The 20,040-nt window shown below is 49.8% G+C and overlaps 1 protein-coding gene across 5 annotated transcripts in view; it reads right to left on the bottom strand.

Annotated features, from left to right (window-relative positions):
• Positions 1 to 9,961: 9,961 nt before the first annotated feature.
• Dido1 (death inducer-obliterator 1) overlaps positions 9,962 to 20,040 on the bottom strand; it is a 51,500-nt gene continuing 41,421 nt past the window's right edge. For all 5 annotated transcript variants that reach the window (XM_078052137.1, XM_078052136.1, XM_078052139.1 and 2 more), the window contains one exon: positions 9,962 to 14,700. In XM_078052137.1, coding sequence (XP_077908263.1) covers positions 11,459 to 14,700 — 3,242 coding nt within the window. In that variant the 3' untranslated portion in view covers positions 9,962 to 11,458. The remainder of the gene's footprint in view (positions 14,701 to 20,040) is intronic.

Genomic DNA, 20,040 nt, shown 5'->3' on the forward strand with positions numbered 1-20,040 from the left:
ATTAAAACAATATATAAAGAGAATACTGAACATGCTTGTATAAACCCCAATATGGCTCTGCCTTTGGGAAGGTAGCCCTCTGGAGATAAGAACCCTACTTGGGCTAGCCAAGGATTTGAACAGAATACAAGCAAGCAGGGGAAAGACCCCTTTGGTCAAAAAGCATTCCCCTGCTCCCAAATATGCAAGGGTGGCGGGGAAAGTGGCAACTATGGACCATTGCTAAAATCCAACAGGGCCAATGAAGAAAGGAACCAACCTTCAAAGACAGGAAAACCAGGCTCTGGGTGGGGAGGTCATCTAGGTGGAGGCTCACAGTGGGTCAGAAAATCAGATTAGTGGCTCAGGACCACCTTTAAAATCAAAAGCCAAGCCAGGTGCAGTGGCCCATGCTTGTAATTCTAGTGACTCAGGAGGCTGAGGCAGGAGGATTGCATGTTTAAGACCAGCCTGGGCAACTTAGTGAGTCCCTGTCCCAAACAAAATGAAAAAAGTGCTGGGGGTGTTAGTTCAAGGGTAGAGCATGCCTGGGTTCAATCCCAAGTACCAGAAGGAAACAAAAAAGCAAAACCTTCAAGTGAACTGTGTGCAAGAGGACCAGTTCTGAGCAGGAAGATACGGTGCGAATACGTGTGTGCACCCAGGTCATTGTGTACCTAATGCCTCTTGTGTTTCGCAGCTACCCACTGGTTGGATGTTGGAATAGTAGAAAGTCCCAGTTGTGGATGAAACCCAAGGTTGTAGGAAAGTTAGTTACAATAGAATGGCATGCTGACTTGCAAAAAGTGAACTCCTGACCTCCTGACCCTAAAAAGACGTGCCTCTCCTCTTCCGTCACAATATACTTCTTCCCATGCACTCTGGGAAAATGCCCACTTCCATGTCTTAGAAGAGGAAAAGTCAGGATGGAGCTGGAACATCAGATGTTGGCCAGAAGCAAGGCTACTTTTGAAGACACCAAGGGACGAGGACTCCCAATGGCCAGAAATGAGGCAATTTGCTCCCCAAATAGAAAATAATTAGGTGCTTATGAAACATCAGGGTCTATATTAATTCACAAAAGAGACAAATATGATCCCTAGCAAAACCTCTGTAAAGGATAACTACAGGTTCTGTCTCTCTGAAGTGGGAACGACCCCAAGATTAGGAAAAACCAAAGGAGCATGCCGTCGTAAGAGCAGAGTGGTGAATAATAGACACAGAGCAGTCCAAGATGAATTAGCCCAAGGCAGGAAAAGAGAAAACCCCTCTGAGAGGTGACCCTTGAGCCCCAGGGCATACGTTCACATGACGGACAACAAGGTGTCGCCAAGTCTTAAAGGTGTCCAGTGACATGGACACCGGACCAGTCCATCCCAGTGATTCCACAGTGGGTCATGGAATGTCAGCCATGCAGAGCTGGAGTCATGAAAACTGAACTGCTGCACAGGGTAACATACCAGCTTCAAAAGCAAAAACCAGTGAGGAAGGCAGACTTGAAAGAACTGGGGAAATGGCAGCAGCAGTCGCCCAAAGTCACAGCGAGAGGAGAGCCAGTGAAGGGAGCACAGAGAGCTGCAGGATGACCTCTCACCACGGGGACTGCAGCCTGGGCCAGGGGGCCAGGAGGAGCACATTCCAAGAAGTAATGACCGACTACAAACCCACAGAGCCCAGAGGCTTGACAACCTCGAACAAGAAAAGGATGACTAGACTCCCAATCAAATTACTGAAAATCAGTGAAAAGCACTCAAGGGAACTAGCGAAAAAAGACGTGATGTTCAGAGGAAGTCAGGCACAGGTTGGGTTAGGCAGAAGAGTGCGGGTGGAGACTCATGGAGTGACGTCTGGAGAGTGTGAAAGGAAGACCGCACCTCGTGTTCTATTCCCAGCAAGACATTTTTCAAGAACAAGGCAAAATAAATACTTTTTTGAACATGCAAAAACTAAGTGAGCCTGGGGGTACAGCGCAGTGCTGAAGGGCTGCCGAGCATGCACAAGGCCCGGGGTCCATGCCCAGCCTGGCCTATCCCCAGCCCCTCATAGTCCAACCTAGTGGACTTGTACCCTGGACACGTTACGGAGGTCCTCCAGGACCAGGAAGGCAGTGCTGGATAGGAATCTGGGTCTGCACAACAGAGCAAGGGGCTGGGAAAGTTACCGGCACTCAGCACGGCCCTAAAGCCCCCTGTGAACTGACAGAGACCCTGTGACCATGAACACAGGAGGCAGGAAAAACGGAGAAAATGGAACAAGGAACAACCAGGAAAAGTGAAGACTAAGTAGCTCGATGGAAGGTTTAAAATCCGCAAAATCACATAAAGTGTCAGTGGCATAAGTATGAAAAAGTAGGAATGACCAGAGGGGACCAGGGGCCGATGGCAGGACATCGACGAGAAGGGCAAGGAGAGGGAAAGTGAGAGGGTAGGAAAGGCACCTCAAGCTTGCACGGATACAGAAAACTGCAGGGATGGTATGATTCACCACAGTAGGTGTCACAGCCAAGCGCTCTGCGCAAGATGAGGGTCCTTTTGGTAATGCCGCAGGCCTGTTCATCCAGGTGAGGGAACACTTTCCTCATTAGAATGCACTCAACTAGGTGCAGTGGCCACACCCATCATCCCAGCAACTGAGGAGGCTGAGGCAGGAGGATCCCAAACTCAAGGCCAGCCTCAGCAACTTAGCAAAGCCCTGTCTCAAAATAAAAATAAAAAAGGTCAAGGGTATGGCTCAGTAAAATGCACTCAACCAGAAGCATGAGAGTATCGGGAGCAGGGAGAAGTGGACAACCCTCAGGGAGAGTTGGAGGTGCCAACACCCGTCTCAGTGACGGATGGGACAAGCAGTAGCCAGCAGGCTCTGGTGCTATTCCAATGGTGCACGTTTTGCTTAACATTTGAAATTCAACTAATGTAATTTATTATATTAATAGATTAAAAAATAAAAGCCATGTGATTATCTAAAACGTGGGGGACAATGTATTTGATAAACCTAACATCTGTTTCTGATCAAAACTTTGCAAATAAGGGCCAGATGTGGTGGTCACACCTGTCATCCTAGTGGCTTAGGAGGCCAAGGTAGGAGGATTGCATGTTCAAAGCCAACCTTAGCAATTTAGTGAGGCCCTAAACAACTTAGTGAGACCCTGTATCTAAATAAAATATAAAAAGGGCTGGGGGTGTAGTTCAGTAGCTGTTTCCCTGGGTTCAATCCCTGATAGTGAGGCTGGGGGACTCTATACACAAGGAATGGAAGGTAGCACCCTCAACCTCATAAAACACATGTAGGAAGTAACTGCTACCAATGTGGTCTTGAACTTCCAGTCTGCTGACTGTCTTTTACCCTCAAGGTGAGGCACAAAGCAAGGTAGCCACCATCACCACTTTCATTGGACATGGTACTGAAAGTTCTACTCAGTGAAACAAGGCAAGAGAAAGGAAAAGCATTAAGATTAGGAAAAAAAAAAAAAAAGCACAAAACATCTTTCCTTGCAAACAGCATGATGACCTACGTAGAAAATCATGTGAAATTGTAAAAAAAAGCAGGCTGGGGCTGGGGCTCAGTAGCAGAGTGCTTGCCTAGCATGTGTGAGGCACTGGGTTCGATCCTTAGAACTGCATCAAAATAAGCAAATAAAATAAAGGCATGCTGTCCATCTTCAACTATAAATTTTTTTAAGAAAAAGCTAATAAGTTCAGATTTTACATGTTCTATTCTTGAAGAATACAAGAACATGGAAATATCAATATATTTCTATGTGCTAACAGTAATCATGTGGACACTGAAATTAAACACAATAACATTTATAATCGATCAAAAGTATGGTTTGGTATTAATCTAACAAAACGTGTTAGGACACACACACTGGAAGCTACAGAACACTCATGGGCAAAATCAAAGAAGATCTAATAATAGACACATGGATTGGAAAACCCATTCATCCAGGTGGGGGAACACTTTCCTCATTAGAATGCAAATAGATATGTAAATATAAATGTAAATATATAAAATCCCCCCAAAGGATATACAAGTCTAATGAAATCCCTATCAAAATCTAGCAATATTTTGTTCTAGATACAGACATGATAGCAATAGCTAGATTCATTTTTTTTTTAAATCGATAAACTGGACTTTATCAAAAGTAAAACCTTTTGCTCTGAGAAATGAGCCTATTAAGATAGTGAAAAGAAAACTCAGACCAGGAGAAAATATCTGCCAACCACATTTCTAACAAAGGACTCCTATCTAGAATCAGTGATCATTATGGCCTGAGTAATCGAGGTTACATGAGGTCATCAGGACACAATCCTTATAAAAAGAAGAGACACAGGGGAGGCGCGTGCAACCCTAGCAAAGCAATACTGTGTGATTTTGTTTATATTGAAACAAAGAACTCAGAGAGATGTGTGACACACAGGTGGTGGCCGGGGTAGGCCCAGCAGGACGAGCATGGGGGACATCTCTGGGGTGACAGGCAGCTCTTTGTGCTGTTGGTGATGGTGGTGGCTGTGTGAACCCACATGTGATAAATGGCATCGTCCCCATGTGAGACTGTGCTGTTGTTATGAAGATGTGACCACTGGGGAAACAGGGGGAGAGGTGCATGGGACTCACTTCCTGTGAACCTATGGTATCTCCAAATTTTAAACTTTAAAAATTCAATTGCATTTTTATAAAGTAGCAAATTCCAAAATTGAATTCTTTAATATATATATTTTTTAGTTGTATATGACACAATACCTTTATTTTATTTATTTTTATGTGGTGCTGAGGATTGAACTCAGTGCCTCACACATGCTAGGCAAGTGCTCTACCATTGAGCTACAAGCCCAGCCCCCAAAACTGAATTTTTAAAATATGTCACTTACCATAAAGAATATGAAATTTGGGAGGCTGGGATTGTGGCTCAAGTGGTAGAGCGCTTGCCTAGCACATGTGAAGCACTGGGTTCGATCCTCAGCACCACATAAAAAAAGAAATAAAGATATCGTATCCACCTAAGACTGACTAAATAAATAAATAAATATTAAAAAAAAGAATATGAAATTTGGGACTGGGGTTGTGGCTCAGTGGTATAGCACTTGCCTCGTACTTGTGAGGCCCTGAGATTGATCTTCAGCACCATATATAAATAATCAAATAAAATAAAGGTATTGTGTCCATCTACAACCAAAAAAAAAAAAAGCATGCAATTCAATCATGCATTGCCTAATGAAGGAGTATATTATGAGAAATGCATCAATAGGCAATTTTGTCCTTCTGTGAAACCACACAGACCTGCATGGAGGGGCTGGGGCTGGAGCTGGGGCTCAGCAGTAGAGCGCCCACCTAGCATGTGAGAGCCTCTGGGTTCCATCATCAAAATAAATAAATAAAAGAGGTGTTGTGTCCAACTACAACTAAAATATATTCATATAAAACCCTAAATGGTGCAGGTCAGCCCCTGTTTGTGGTCTTTTCATGCACTGAAGAGACACGGTAAACACAAGGTACGCCAGGCCTGCTGTCACTGTCAAGCATCACTCTTCACTGTGAGTGTAAGGAGGGCGCTCTGAAACAGTGGTAAGGCCCAGCACACGGCACCCGCCCCAGCTGCCAGGCGTCTCGGAGACAGGAATTGTCCAGCTCTGTTATGATTCTTAGGGAACCACCCCGACACATGCAGCCCATCACTGACTGCAATGACATTACACAGCACCTGAGTGTACGTACGTAAGGATGAATCTGACAAAAGATGTGAAAGACCTGTACAATGAAAACTGCAAAATATTGTTGAGAGAAATAAAAAGATATACAAAGGTAGAGCTATACCATATTCATGGTTTCGAAAGTTTAATAGCATTAATATGTCTGTTCTACCTGAAATAGATGTATTCAATTTCTTTGGGTTTTTTGTCTGTCTTTTGGGTACCAGGGATTGAACTCAGGCACTCGGCCACTGAGCCACATCCCCAACTCTATTTTGTATTTGATGTAGAGACAGGGTCTGAGTTGCTTAGTGATTCACTTTTGCTGAGGCTGGCTTTGAACTTGTGATCCTCCTGCCTCAGCCTCCTGAGCTGCAGGGATTATAGGCGTGTGGCACCATGTTGGGCTGTGCCCAATTTCAACAAGACATTCGCAGTGCCTTAGTCTATTCAGGCTGCTATGACAAAATAGGTTAAACTGAGCAACTTAGAAACAACAACACTTCATTGCCTGCAGGTCCAGAGGCGGGGCACGGGCAGCCCACAGTCAAGGCTCCAGCAGGGTTGGTGTCTGGTGAGGGCCTGTCCCTGTGCTGCACCCTCCCATGGCATAAGGGGTCCCAGTCCCCTCAGTAAGGGCACTGATCCCACATATGAGGGCAGAGCTCTCTTGGTCTCCCCTCCAAAGTCTCCACCTCATAGTACCACCACTTAACCCACCAAGGGGATTTGGTGTAGACCTCTCTGTCTTTTGAAAGACAGGCCGACTGTACCAACAGGGTATGGCCTGGTACCCGTGGCAGGTCGTTGCAGTTGCGCTGCTGGTGGCTTATCTGTTGCTGCCTTCACTGGTGTGGAGCAGCAGCCAGCCCAGCAGCAGCTCCCCCTGCTCCTTCAACCTGGGTCCAGTGGGTGGGCCCTGGAAGGGGGGGTGGTGTTCTGTGGGGCAGAGGCTGACTCTGGACCCAGCTTTGTCTTGCTTCCTGCAGCCCTTCTCTCAAAACCACAGTCCACGGGGTCACAGGATGCTGCACCCACCGTGGTGGCACTCAGCAGAGCAGTGCTCTGACCTAGCAATCAACTGCAGAGCTAATCAAAGGCAGCGGCAGCCCTGCTCACGGAACTCACTGGATTTCCCACGTTCTCCGTCTTGTGGCGGTCACGGTGAGTGGTGGGGCCTTGCTGGCCGAGGCAAGTCTCCGGGCGCTGCGGGTGCTCCCAGCCAGCAGCTGGCACAGCACTCCTCCTGCAGCCAGCACTTGGGCCTGGGGCCGAGGGGGTGGTGGAGGGCTCCTCTCACTACTTCTCTCTTGCATCTTAGTTCCTGGGGGAAGAGGTTTGCGGCAGAGGATGCAGGAACTGGCCACTGGGAGGTCCTTGTGCCAGTGGACGAGTGGCAAGGAAGGGGTCACTGAACTGGCGAGGGCGCCTGACTTTCAGGGGTAAGTTGGGTCCTCAGTAGAGGATGCAGGAGAGCCCCTGGGGACCTCTGAATACTCCCAGATCCTGTGAGTAGAGTCAATAAAAACGGAAAATAATGCAGTCTGGTCTGGGCTGCTATGCCCCAAAGGTTGGGGCCACCTTCCAGGTGAGGAACCGTGACCAGCTGAGGGGCCCTCAGGGGCGGAGGGTACAGGATGAGTGTGGTGGAACTCTTTGAGGAAGCAGGTCATCAGGCCTGTTCTGGAAGGGTGTTTGTCTTGGGTCCTTCCCTCCCGTCTCTGCCGACCGGCTGCAATGCTCTGCTCCTCTGTGTGCTGCCACCATGACGCTCTGCCTCGAGTCAGCCCAGAGACAGCAGGGCCAAGTGACCATGGGCTGAAGCCTCTGAAACTGAGCCTAATAAATCTGTCTCCTCTAAGTTGTTTATTTCAGGTATTTTTCACTGTGATGGAAAGCTAACAACACAGTACCCTTCCTTCGAGATTTAATTTATACACAGTAAAATTTCCCTTTCAGGGCACAGGACAGTAACTTCTAGCACATGTAGACTCACTTATCAACACTACAACCAAGGTGTTCAGCTGGGCACCATGGTTCACTACTGCAATCCCAGAGGCTCAAGAGGCTGAGATAGGAGAATCACAAATTCAAGGCCAGCCTCAGCCACTAAGTGAGGCTCTAAACACTTAGAGCCGTGTCTCAAAATTAAAAAGAAAAGTGGCTGGGGATGTGGCTCAGTGGTTGAGTGCCCCTGGGTTCAATCCGCAGCACTAAAACAAACCAACAAATAAATATTACAAATAAAATTTAAAAATGTCCAAACTGTGCAGTGGTGTACCTTTCATCCCAGAGACTCAGGAGGCTGAGACAGGAGGATCACAAGTTCCAGGCCAGCCTGGGCAACTTCACAAGGTCCTGTCTCAAAGTAAGAAATATAAAAGGGATAGCCATAGTCAGAGAGTTGCCCCTGGTTCTATCTCCAGTACTGGAGAAAAAGAGAGGAACTTTTGTTCAAAAGTGAAGAAATGTAAATTCTCCTTTTTTAAACAACTGATAATCAATTTATTAAAATAGCTGATATAGGAATCTGCAGTGGTGACTTCAGACTTCATTCCTGGATTAGTACTGATGGAAGCAATCTGCTCAGCAGCCTTAGGAAGGCTCAGCATGAGGTTTCTCTGGTCTTGATCCCAGAGCCTCAGCAGGTTTGTGAGGAGTCCCTTCACTTGGAAATTCTGCAATTCTAGTTCCAGGAATTGCCACCTCTGGTTCCACAGGTGTCTTGCAGCTCTGCTTGAGCTCTGCCTGCCTGACTGGCTCCTCAGCAAGAGAGGACATGGAGAGCCAGAGCAGGAGCGGGGGCAGGGGAACAGAGGCCCGCTGCACCCACAACCACAGGCTCCTGGAAAGACGGCGAAGGACACTTCTGATGAATACTTACTTGGTGCCTTCAGGAATTACTCAGGATGTGACAAATGAATGAAAATCCCAAGAAGTACGCAACTGAGTAAAAGCAAAAATCAGTTGCAGAGAGGGAAAGGGCTTGGGGGAAACATCTGGAGCATCAGCAGGAGTTACTGCTGGGCTGGTTTTGGCCAGCAGGTGCTGCTGTTGGAAGTAGGCATGGACCACTGCCCACCTGGCCCTTGCCACCTGCTGCAGGAGCCCATGCTCATGGTCTGGCTCCTTCTCTCCCCTTCTGACAGGCCCCCCCCAGAGCTCAGCCACAACCAGGGTCCCGACTGCTGCCCCTCCCCAGGGCATGGCCACCGTTGTTGCTGATGCTGTGGGGTCAGTATGGCCAGAGGCTGGGTGCGCAGTGGAGGGGCAGGAAGGGTGCCCTGCCTCCTTGGCATTCCCCTCTGTTGACAGAGGCCTCAACCTTTGAGGTTTCCAAATGGCTTTTGCCATTTTCCCCAAAAGCTGTTTCTGCAGACATGCACACATCTCTCTACCAGTGGTCAAGACTCTCGGGCCCCCGGCATGTCTGTCTCATGTTGTGGGCAGGCTGGAGCTGGGCCTGTCAGTCGGGTTTCTGAAGCCCAGGGGAGCGCGGCACACCTGCCTGTACTGGGCAATGTTGGCTGACGGGCCAGGGCTGGGGCAGTGGGGCTGGTCCGGGAGGTTAAGGGTGTGCAGGAAGACCGCAGAGCCTGAGGCTGAACAGCCTGCAGGCCAGACAGGGCTCACGCACTCTGTAGTCGGGCTCTATGCTGAGATGGCTTGGCAGAAATCTCGACTTTTCCTACTGGGCAGCCCCTCGGCTGTCCTGGGGTCATCTGACCTTCCTGGAGTGAGGGGCCATCACAGAGGCAGTTCCCAGGGCCACAAAAGTGGCCTGCCAATGGCGTGGGGCTGCTGGCCAACACAGATGCCCTGGATTGCCCCTCCTTTTTGAGTCTTTTTTCAGATTTGCTGTTAGCACAGGGTGCCACCAAATACCCCACCAAGCAGGTGCTACAGGTGCTGCCTGCACTTTGGGTCTTGCCCACTGTGCTTAGCCGAGCTGTTGGATGCCTGTGCCTGCTGAGCACGTTACCAGCAGATGACATCTGTGGGCAGGGCCATGGGCAGGCACTCAGGCCAACTGCCCAGCCAGCTGTGTTTTGGCCATTGTGGAGGCCATAGCTGCTTTAATAGGGAGCCATGGGCCAGGACTGGGCTTGGGGGGGAACTCCTACCCAAGCAGCACCCGCTCTGACAGACCACAGGCCTTAAGCCCTTGCAGAGGCCTCAACTAACTCCAGTAACTGCCTGCTTTATGAGCAGGGCCAGCAACAGGTGGAGGGAGGGCCCAGATCCGCTGAGGGGGCCTGGGGGCCAAGGCCAAGTGAAGACCCCGAGACAAGAACTCTCCGTAGATGTTTATTCTACTTCAAGTAACAAAACCTATGAAGTCCTGTTTTTTAATATACAGTGATATAACACTCTGCAATACAAAATACGATTTACAGAAATTTCTATCAAGTAAACCTAAAGAAACACACTTGATTTTTACATTTGTGTATTTAAATTAGAAAAATTTGCTTTATATGTAAAAAAACCCCTTCACATCCTATTAGATGTTGGAACTTGACACCTACTTTAATGTAATTTAACCTACTGACACTTGGTTCATAAACATCTCAGACTGCTAAGTTCTTGATGTTTTCTCAACTTAAAAATTTGTGCTATAAAGTGAAAAATCTGTAGTGATGTACAATGGAATAAAAGACTCCAAAGAACAAATGGAAGTCTCTAATTTTATATCTGCAAAAGTAAGCTTATGAAAATATAAAAAGAATTATCAAAGTGTATTTGTACAGTCGAACAGGCTGCCAGGCTCCTCCACTGCCTACTGAGCGCTGCCCAGAAGCGCCTGACGAGCAGCACCACACTGCGTTCCGGGGCGGAAAACCTGTCTTGCTTGACTAAGAGCCACTCTTCTGCTCCCTTCATACAAAGACCCTCCATTCCAGTAACAAACTTCCAAACTGACACCCGACTCATGGCAGCTGGGCCCCAGCGCACGTTCCTGGGATCTTGGGATATGAGAGTGCTGCTCAGAGGCAGAATTTGATACCGCATTCCTGATTGTGCATACCGAAGAGACCCCCATCCCCTTACGTATACTTAATTGGTTTATTTTTTCTTTCTTTAGGCTGGTAAAACGTAAACATTTTTCATTAAATTGTTATTTAAAATGCAACAATTTCTGCTAGGATAGATGCTGCTTTTAATTTTTTTTTTGAAAAAAAAAAAACTTAAAAGGTGATATATAAAAACTGAGAAAAACTAAGAAACATGTTTGGCTTCTGGGTTTAAACTTGAAACTCAATCCCTTTGTGACTAAAGAAAGATGTATTTGCAAGTTCTGGGCTTCTCGACTCCCCAGGGGAGCTGCTAAGACTGTCCTCCACAACCCACCCTCAGCTCCCAGACAGCAGCGGAGGGCCCTGTGCGCAGCCTGGGAAAGGGAGACCGATGAGACGCCAGCTAAGGTATGGCTCTAAGGTCCACTGAAATTCCCTTAACATTTACAAGTCGAGTTACTGGAAAAGATAACTTTATAATCTGAAAAAGCAATATGCTTTTGTAGACACCTTCCCATTTATCTAAGTTAAATGGAAATATTAAAGAGTTCTTAGGTTTTTTAAAAAAGCATCAGAATTGTAAAGATGTGAAATCTTGTTAAGAAACCATTATACACAAAATTACAGTAATTTTTGAAGTCCAAAATATTCTATCCTGCATCAAGTTCATAGCTATTTCAAAAACTGTTTGCTCGATACATTTTATGAACTTGGCTTTTAAAAAGGATTTCTGCCAGGCCCACACGTGCCTGTGCTGCACAGCCTGGGGGCAGGGCCCTAGGCCTGAGCAGAAGTGCCATCTGTGTCGGGGGCCCTGGTGGCCTCGGGCTTTGCGTCCCGGGAGCTCTCTGCGCTCTTGCTGCGATCTTTGCGGTCCCGGCCTCGCTCACGCAGCTCCCGGTCTTTGTCACGGGCCCTGTCTCGCTCACGGTCCCTGCTCCGGGACCTGTCTCGGTCCCGCCTGCGGTCCCGGTCTCGGTTTCGGCTCCTCTCCCGGCTCCGGTCCCACTCCCTGGCCTCTCTCTCCTTGTCCCTGTTGGTGCCCCTCTCGCGGCTCTTGTCCCACTCCCGGCTGCAGTCTTTCTCCCGGTGTCTCTCCCACTCGCGGCTCCTCTCCCAGTCTCTCTCCCGACTCCAGTTTCTGCCACGCTCCCGCTCCCGCCTCCGGTCCTCAAAGACGCGGCCGGGCCGACTCTCTTGCACTTGGGCTTCTGGCTCATCTGGTGGTTTTTCTTTGGGCCCAGATTCAAACCGCTCTCTCTGCCTCGCTTCAAAAGTCTGGTTCCTATACTCATGGCCTTTGCCCTCACGGAACTCAGACACCCACTGGCCCTCGGCCTCAGGGCCCGGTCCTGATGCTGTACTGGGGGGCACAGCTGTGGTGGGACCTGCCTCGTCCCACCTGTCCTTCCTGAGCTGTGGGGGGTGGCTCGGAAGCTCCAGCAGGGGTCTGGGGGGTGGCTTCATCGCTTGCGGGGACGGGCCTTGGAAGTGAAACCGGGTAGGTGTCTGTTCATTTTTTTCAGTAAAGGGAGCAGAGCCCCTTGGTCCCCCAAATGGCAGAGGTGCTGGTGCCCTCTGATTTGCAAACCTGGGTGGGGAGTTCACCCTCTGCTCTTCAAACTGCTGAGGCTGAATGCCTCTGGGGCCTGGCATGAAACTCGGTGCCTGGCCTCTGGGGCCTTCAAACTGACTGGGGTGGGGGCCCCGGGCAGTTTCAAACTGGCTGGGATGGGGCCCTCTTGGGCCCACAAAGTGGCCAGGGGGTGGTCCCCTCTGACCTCCAAACTGAGCAGGTGGAGGGCCTCCTCGGGGTCCTTTCAGCTGAGTCAGTAGAGGCCGCCTCTGGCCTCCAAACTGGAAAGGCGGGGCACCCCTGCCCCCCATGAACTGGGCCTGCTCGGGCCCTTCACACTGGGCAGGGGCGCCAGTTGTGTCACTGTACGGGGCCTCCTGAAACTCTCTTTTCTCCCCAGGGAGGTCTTTGCGCTCTTCAAATTGTGCTGGGGCTCCTCCTCTGGGCCCACCAAGGTAGGAGGGCGAGGGGCCCCTGGTGTCCCCGTAAGGAGGTGGCCCATGCTGCCCTGAGAATAAGGAAGGGATGGGCCCCTTCTGGACTCCAAATCTGGTGGGTGGAGGTCCCCTTGGACCATCACTGTTAGGAACAACATTCTCCTCTGAAAATGGAGGGACTGGCCCCCTTGGTCCCGGGAAGCTGGGGCCATGAAGTCCTGACATCCCAAAAGTGCGAGGTGCAGGTTCGCGCTGTCCAGGAAACGGGGGCAGAGGGGCCCCTGCTTTCTGCCCAGGTGGCGGGAATAGGGCACTGGGCTGTGGCTCTCTGCCTGCCTCCGAGTCACCTGCTGGGGTGTCGCTCTTCCCAGCAGGTTGGGCGTTTCTTGGGTCCTCAAAAGGGGAGGAGCCGAGAGGCTTTTCCTGAGGTGTGAACACTGGCCCTGAGAAAGGCTCTCTCCCTCCTGAGGGGTTAAAACTCTGCAGCTCGTTCTGGTTCTGCGGAGGGAAGGCAGGCTGAAAGGCTGTGCTCGGGGGTGTGGGCAGCAGCACTCTCCGGGCAGGTCTGGCCACACTGTCTCCAGCTGCCTGCGGATGGACACTCTCTAGGGCCTGCTGGACAGAGTTTCCAGGGTGCTCACACCTCTGGCCATCCTGCTCAGATAACAGAGGAGCAGTCTTTTCCCCCACTGCCCATGAAGCAGCTGATGACTCCTTTGCTTCCTGGGTGGGCACAGGCACCTGGCCAGCTGGAGGCGCTTCCCTGGGGGGCAGGGTGCCCTGTGGGACTCGCAGGCCTCCTGCTGGGGCCCTAGGGAGGGCTTCACTCTCACAGTTCTCAGCAGCCAGCCGCCTGGCCTGCCGCGGATCTCGGCTCTGCCTGGCCTCTGAGCTCTGGCTTGCCCCAGAGGCTCCCTGACTCTGGTCTGGGACCTGCTGCTCCTGTGGGAACAGCTCGGCCTTGCCCAAGGAGGACTTGGGAGGTGGCGACATCAGTGCATCTGAAACAGAGAAGTGGGCCATGGAGACCCCGACGGCCGCCCTCTGCTGCCTCAGTGCCTCCTCCTGCTCCTCCAGCTGCCTCTTCTGCTCCTCAATTTGTTTGTTCAGTTCTTCCAACATCCGCTGTTGTTCAACCAAGGAGGGAGCGGGGCCGGTGGTGGAGAACTCCACAGGCCTCTCTGCAGAGCTGCTTCTCACATCCACGCACATTCTGTTGGGGAGGTCGTCAATGGTCACTTTGGCTTCTTCCAAAATTGTTTCATCTTCGGGGTCATAGGCCACCTCTTCCCTCTCTGCTGTGTCAGGAGCTTTTTCCCCGTCATGGTGACCCCCTCGCTCAGCCAGGGGGGCGTCAAAGGCTCGCTCTGGGTCGTACTCTTCCTCCGGATCATAGGGCCTGTCATCTTCTTCCTCCTCCAAGGCCTTATCTTTTGAGAACTGACCAAACTGCTGAACAATTGGATCTAACAAAGGAGCCGCTGACACTCCGTCCTCGCCCTTGGCTCTGGGATCCTGCTGGACAGCTTGAGACGGCCCAGCAGACTCTTTCACTGGGGGCTCAAATGATTTCTTCTTTCCAAAGAGAGTCTGCAGGATGTGCTCCAGGGGCGAAGCTGTTTTTGCGGTGGATGAAGTGATGGGGGAGGCTGCCCTGGGAGCTGCTGCTGCCGCTGCAGGTGCTGAGGTGCTGCTGGTGGCTCCTGGCTTGAGGGATGACAATATTTTCAACACTGGGGGTTCAGGAAGAGGGGGTGGGGGTGGAGGGGACCCAGGGGGTGTGGTGCTGATAGCCGTGTCTGCAGAGTAGAGTTGGTACTTGGGGGCTTTCTTCTCGGGTTGTGGGGCTGCAGTTACCCTGGGGTAGATGGAAACATCCATTTCTTCTTGCTGAAGTCGGGCTCGCTTCTCATCCATCTTGTCTAGCTCTCCAGCATTTGAAGGACGTTTTATTTTTTGACAGATTACTAACCCAAGGATCATATTTGGACGTGGGGACTCAAGACCTGAAAAACAAAATATTCGTATAAACTTTAGAATCTGAATCCAGCTTTCATCCTTCAGAGACAAAGTGTGTTAAGGTTTTTTTGGGGGGCATGTTTATTAGCCAGAAGAAGAGCTTCTGTGACAAAATAAAACCAAGAGTTTGATTATTATGGCAAAATACCAGCAGCTTTAGTCCCAGACCACACCAGTGTGCCTGCCTGGTCCTGACAGCTGCTGTACTAAAGGGAAGAGCGATTAACTCACTAGTCACAAATTACAGACCCAGGGCCCAACTCCTGAGCACATTCATCCCATTTTCAGAACTCCGCTCCATTTTAAAAAGTCTGATACTATAGCATCCAGAGGGAGGTGGTGGAAAGGCCCTCTGCAAGCTTCTGCTGGCTGAGCCACAGGGACCCAGAGGTCCCAGGATGAACACCAAAGCTTTGCTGTGCTTTTGCTTGCCCCTGCTGCATGTCAGAATAACCCTTTGTCTTTAGTGTATGAGGTGAACTCAAAGGCTACACATGCTAGCAGTAAATGTCTGGGGACCAATTCAACTCCATTAATAATGACTAGCAAAGCACAAGCTATCAATGAGATCCTTAGTCTCTGGTGTCAAGTTTGCAATTAATCAGAAAAATGAAGTTGCATGAAATGGCTGATTACCTTAGAGTTAGAACAGAACCCAGTGAGCAGTGTGTCAAGGAGTACCTGGTGCTCAAGAGAAGCACCCAAGCAGCCAGCTCTGGGCTCCATGGGGAGAAAAGTCCATGGCACAGTGTTTCTAAAAAGAGTTATTTCTTGAAAAGGGGTCATTCCAAAACTTAAGTTGTGGCAACTTAACTTAGATCAGAAATGCTAAGGGCTGGGGCTGTAGCTCAGTGGTAGATGTTTGCTTAGCATGTGTGAGGCACTGGGTTCACTTATCAGCACCATATAAGAATAAATAAAATAAAGGTATTATGTTCATCTACAACTGAAGAAAAAAAAAAAGAAAAAAAAAGAAATGCTGGGCTGAGGTTGTGGTTCAGTGGCACTGCACTTGCTTAGCACACCGGGGCCCTGGGGTTCGATCCTCAGCAACACATAAAAATAAACAAAACAAAGGTATTTGGTTATCTACAACTAAAAAAAAAAGCTAATATTCTAGTAAGCACCCCTCCCTGACATAAAAAGTCAAGAATAACAAAAAGAGGAACAAAAAGTCCAAGTCATAAGACAGTAACTTATGGGGGAAATAACACACAAAGGTCAAAATGTTGTTTCATAAACATATTTAAAATTAATCTATTTGTATATTTGATTTATCTAACTGAATATTACTGAGGTACACGAGAGGCATTCATTGTATTTTTCTTATAATTAAAACCAGTACCAAAGATTCTTATTTTTGTGATTTTACAGACAACCATAAATCATTTCAAGTAGCTGTTTTTGAATACTATTATGCTGTTCTCACGGGAGTCAGCAGCTTTCTAAGTCCCAGGAAGGAGGTCCACCAGCAGGCTGAGCACAAGGGGATGCCTCTCTCTCCTCCCAGGCTGAGAGCCTCCTGCCTCCCTGGCTGGTGTGCAAGAGCTGGGAGCCACAACTGAAACCAGTCCTGGACCTTGCCACCATCCTTTCACCAGAGAAATGGCCCAGTGGGCACCAGAAGAGACAGGCAGAGGGGACAGAAACCGGAAAGTCAGGAAGGACACAATGAACATCACACTCAATTTTCTACAGTAAATGTGAAGGGCAATCTTCACATTTCCTATGAAAAATGAAGTAAAGATTCCTTAACTTGACATAGTACTATTTTCACCATAATTGCCATTAATTTACTGAATATAACATACTGGAATCCATGGTGTTGGGATAGGGTCAACTGTTAAACTGGCTATCACGGCCTTTCTGAACGCTTGTGGAGGCTGGGGGTGTAGCTCCGGAGTAGTGATTGCCTAGCACGTGCAAGATGCTAGCTAGGTTCAATCCCCAGCACCCTGGTGTCAGGGGAGGGTTGCCTGCTGAGCACCTGTGGAGCATTTCCCTGGAGCAGCTCTGCAAGGCGGGCTCACTTTGGAACCTGACACCAAGAGCACAGGTGGGAACGGGATCTGCAAGCTGTGAGGGTGAGGGTCCTTGGTGCGGAGAAGTGGAGGAGGTCAGCTCAGTGCTGACCCCTTGTCCTCAACATGGAGGGGCTACGCTGCCTCACTGTGGGAAAGTCCAAGTTCTAAAAAAGGGCCTGTGGTACAATCAATCTCAGGTCAATAAAGGGTGTGGGATGGGCACATCACTACTCCGACTAACGCCTGGAGGGTTCAACAGACTTGCACCAGATTGACCTCTGCTGCCACAGTCCTCCCAGTGAATTGAGTACTATTTGTGCTGGTTGTGCACAGCAGGCATCTCCAGGTTGCTATTGACCAGCTGCCGGTACTCTAAAATACTGTTAACTCCTGACCATCCTATTTGCACACCATGGGAGGCCAATCAAGCTTCACACAGGTCAGTGTGCACTCAGTTTCCCTCTCATCTCCTCCAGGAATCGATTTTAATCCAAACGGGGCTGTCCCAAGATGCTGACTCCTCTTCTGAAACAGACCACCTCACCACCTGCCTTGTGTCTCACTGCTGCTACAGACACATGGACATCTGACATTCAGCTAGCCCTGGGAAGCAACTCCTGCCTGTGTAAGAATGCATGCATTCACTTTGGGCCTGGAAACATGCTCACTGATGGAGAAAAGGCACACTCCTAATTTGAATTTAACTGTGCTCTACTGATAAAGTAAAAGGGTCCCAAGTGCCTCCAGCTGTGCCCCATGCACGAGGACCAGCTCTCTTCAGCCTGCCCCACCCTAGTAGCTGCCATGTTAAGGGGTGGGGTGTGTCCTGAGAAGCAGTGGCCACCAAGATGCTTACCCACCCATTTCCCCCAGGAGGGCTACTGTGGGATATGCAATTGATACAGTAGGTAATAACAAGCAGTTAGGTGATGGGATGCTGAATACCAGCTGCAGTTGAAACATGCTGTCCTCCATTTCTACAAAGGTCAAGGGTGCTAATGCACCGGGGCCAACGTTTTCTTTCACAGTGTAGCACAATGAAAACAAGCACTTTGTGAGTCTCCAGTGTGTTGTCAAGGTGCAAGGGTCTAGCCTTATACACAGTGGTATCAGACCTCACCGACAGGAGAGAGGCAAACCAAGGACAAGTGTGTGGTTGAAAAGTGTGTGCCAATTAATCTCCTTAGACAAGACCAAAACCAGGACCCGCCTCCAGGTGTGTCAGCAATGGGGACTGTGAGATGATGTGGCTGTGCCTCCACAGGTGCTGGGCCGCAGCACTTCTGTGACTGCCCCCACATTGTCCCTGATGTGTCACAGGTTGGTGCTGTTTTATTATAGAAAACTACCTGAAAGCTGACTCCTGCTAACCCACAGCTATCAAAATGACAGTCATCCTTAATCTACCTGGCACGTTCAACTATTCATTACTTAACAAAGAAAACCCTGTCATGGGTCTGAATCTGCCAAAACACATGTTGGAATATCAATTGTGTGGAAGTTAATAAACAACAGTTCTCAGACATGGCTTGGATAGAGACCTGGCGGACTTCGGGGAAACACTGCACTCTTCCTGACCGAGAGTGTGCATGCACACTCAGAACCTCCCCCTTTTCCACTCTGAATCCCTAAAGCTGATAGGAAGCCTCTGGGCCATGCGTGTTTCAGGCAAGAGGAGGTGCTGCTGTCCATCTTCTTCCAGGTGCTTGGGTATGGGCGACGCCCTGGAGCAGCACTAGCCCACATGCCCTCTGCTGCTCAACTAACTGCCTGGTAAGCCCCTGGGAGCTGCCTGCATGGACAAGTAGCAAAGGTGGACCTACATCAGGTGGCCAGGAGCTACCAAACAGTTCCAAGTCAAACAAACAATGACCAGTTTCCATGAAATATTTTTATTGATTTAAAAAGAGAAAGCAGTACATTCCATTCAATACTGCACATGACTTTGATTACAATTTCTGTGCAAAGCCACTGATACAAACACATGAAAACTAAAGAACTGCTTACCTGCCAATGTTTCAAGGCATAGAACTTCCCTGCTAAATGAGACGCAGTAAAATACAAAAAAGATTTGGTGGAGTTTGCTGCTCCTCCAATGCTTCCCTGTGGACAGGGAAGGTGGCTCAGGGAGGACTGTACCAGCCTGGGGTGGGCTGGGCTGCACAGCAGGCACCGTATCAAGACCAAGCCAGGTTCTCTGACCTGGTGGTGGCCCTGGTGAGTACCATGGGGACATCCTGGTTTCAGGCCCAGCACTGCCAGGGCCACACAGATGAGCAAGATGAACTTCCCCTGACTAGTTTTGCTCCTGTTACTGAGACCCAAACCTGCACTGTGACTCCAAATCCTCCCAAAAAGTCCTGCAGAGCTAATGTCCAAGTGGAGAGGGCGCACAGATGGATTAAGCGTCCCGGGCATTCCAGCTGTTCTTGACACTACAAGACCACCTACATCTTTGCAGAGAGGATCATTAAAATGCACCAGGACAAAAGTGTCCTACAGAAAGCGAGTGGGCTCTGGGCATGCACTGTGCTCCCATGGTCTGTATGTGGTCGAGCCCCATGGGAGCAGCTCCATAGGGGACCAAATGCTGGATGGCGGGCCAGCCGGAGCCTTGGTACCTCTGGGGTCTCAGCTTGCTTTCCAAGTGTGAAAAGCAGAGCTTGTGAGGGACCTCCAGTGATTCTCTGTGGTGTAAACTGGGGCAGAGGGACAAGTGGGTCACTTTCCTGCAATCACCTCACCTCCTCACCCACTTCATGCCATCTGAGCATACTGGGCACAGGACCGACCATCTGCTCACACTACCCCTGCTGCAGAGAGCAGCTCAATGCTAGGGTGCCACAGTCTCCTTCAGGCCTAGGCTTCATATGCTGCACAGAATGTGGAAGGGCGGCAACCATGATACTGAGCAGGGATCTGGGGCAAGGGGGCCTGTGGAGACCCCAGCCTCAACACTTCCTAGGCAAGGGAAGGCAGGAAGAGCAGGGACCACTGTTTGCCATATGGCAGATGTTCAGACGGGACTGTGGGTCTGCCGGGGAGACATTGTCACCAGATTCACATGGGGTCTGAACTTTCAAAGGCTTCTGCAGAGACTAGATTTGGTGAGGACAGGGACAGAGGCCAGAGTCCTTCTCCTGCTAGGCCTTCCACACACACTGCACCACAGACCAGGACGGACATGGACACGGACACACACACACACACACACATACACACACACACACCTACTTCTAGAAAATGCCAAGCCAAGCCGTCTGCATAGGGCCAGGTCCAACAAGCCCAGCCCAGGCCAAGGTG

This window comes from Ictidomys tridecemlineatus, chromosome 5 (assembly GCF_052094955.1).
Source record: "Ictidomys tridecemlineatus isolate mIctTri1 chromosome 5, mIctTri1.hap1, whole genome shotgun sequence".
In the NCBI taxonomy this organism is placed as follows: domain Eukaryota; kingdom Metazoa; phylum Chordata; class Mammalia; order Rodentia; family Sciuridae; genus Ictidomys; species Ictidomys tridecemlineatus.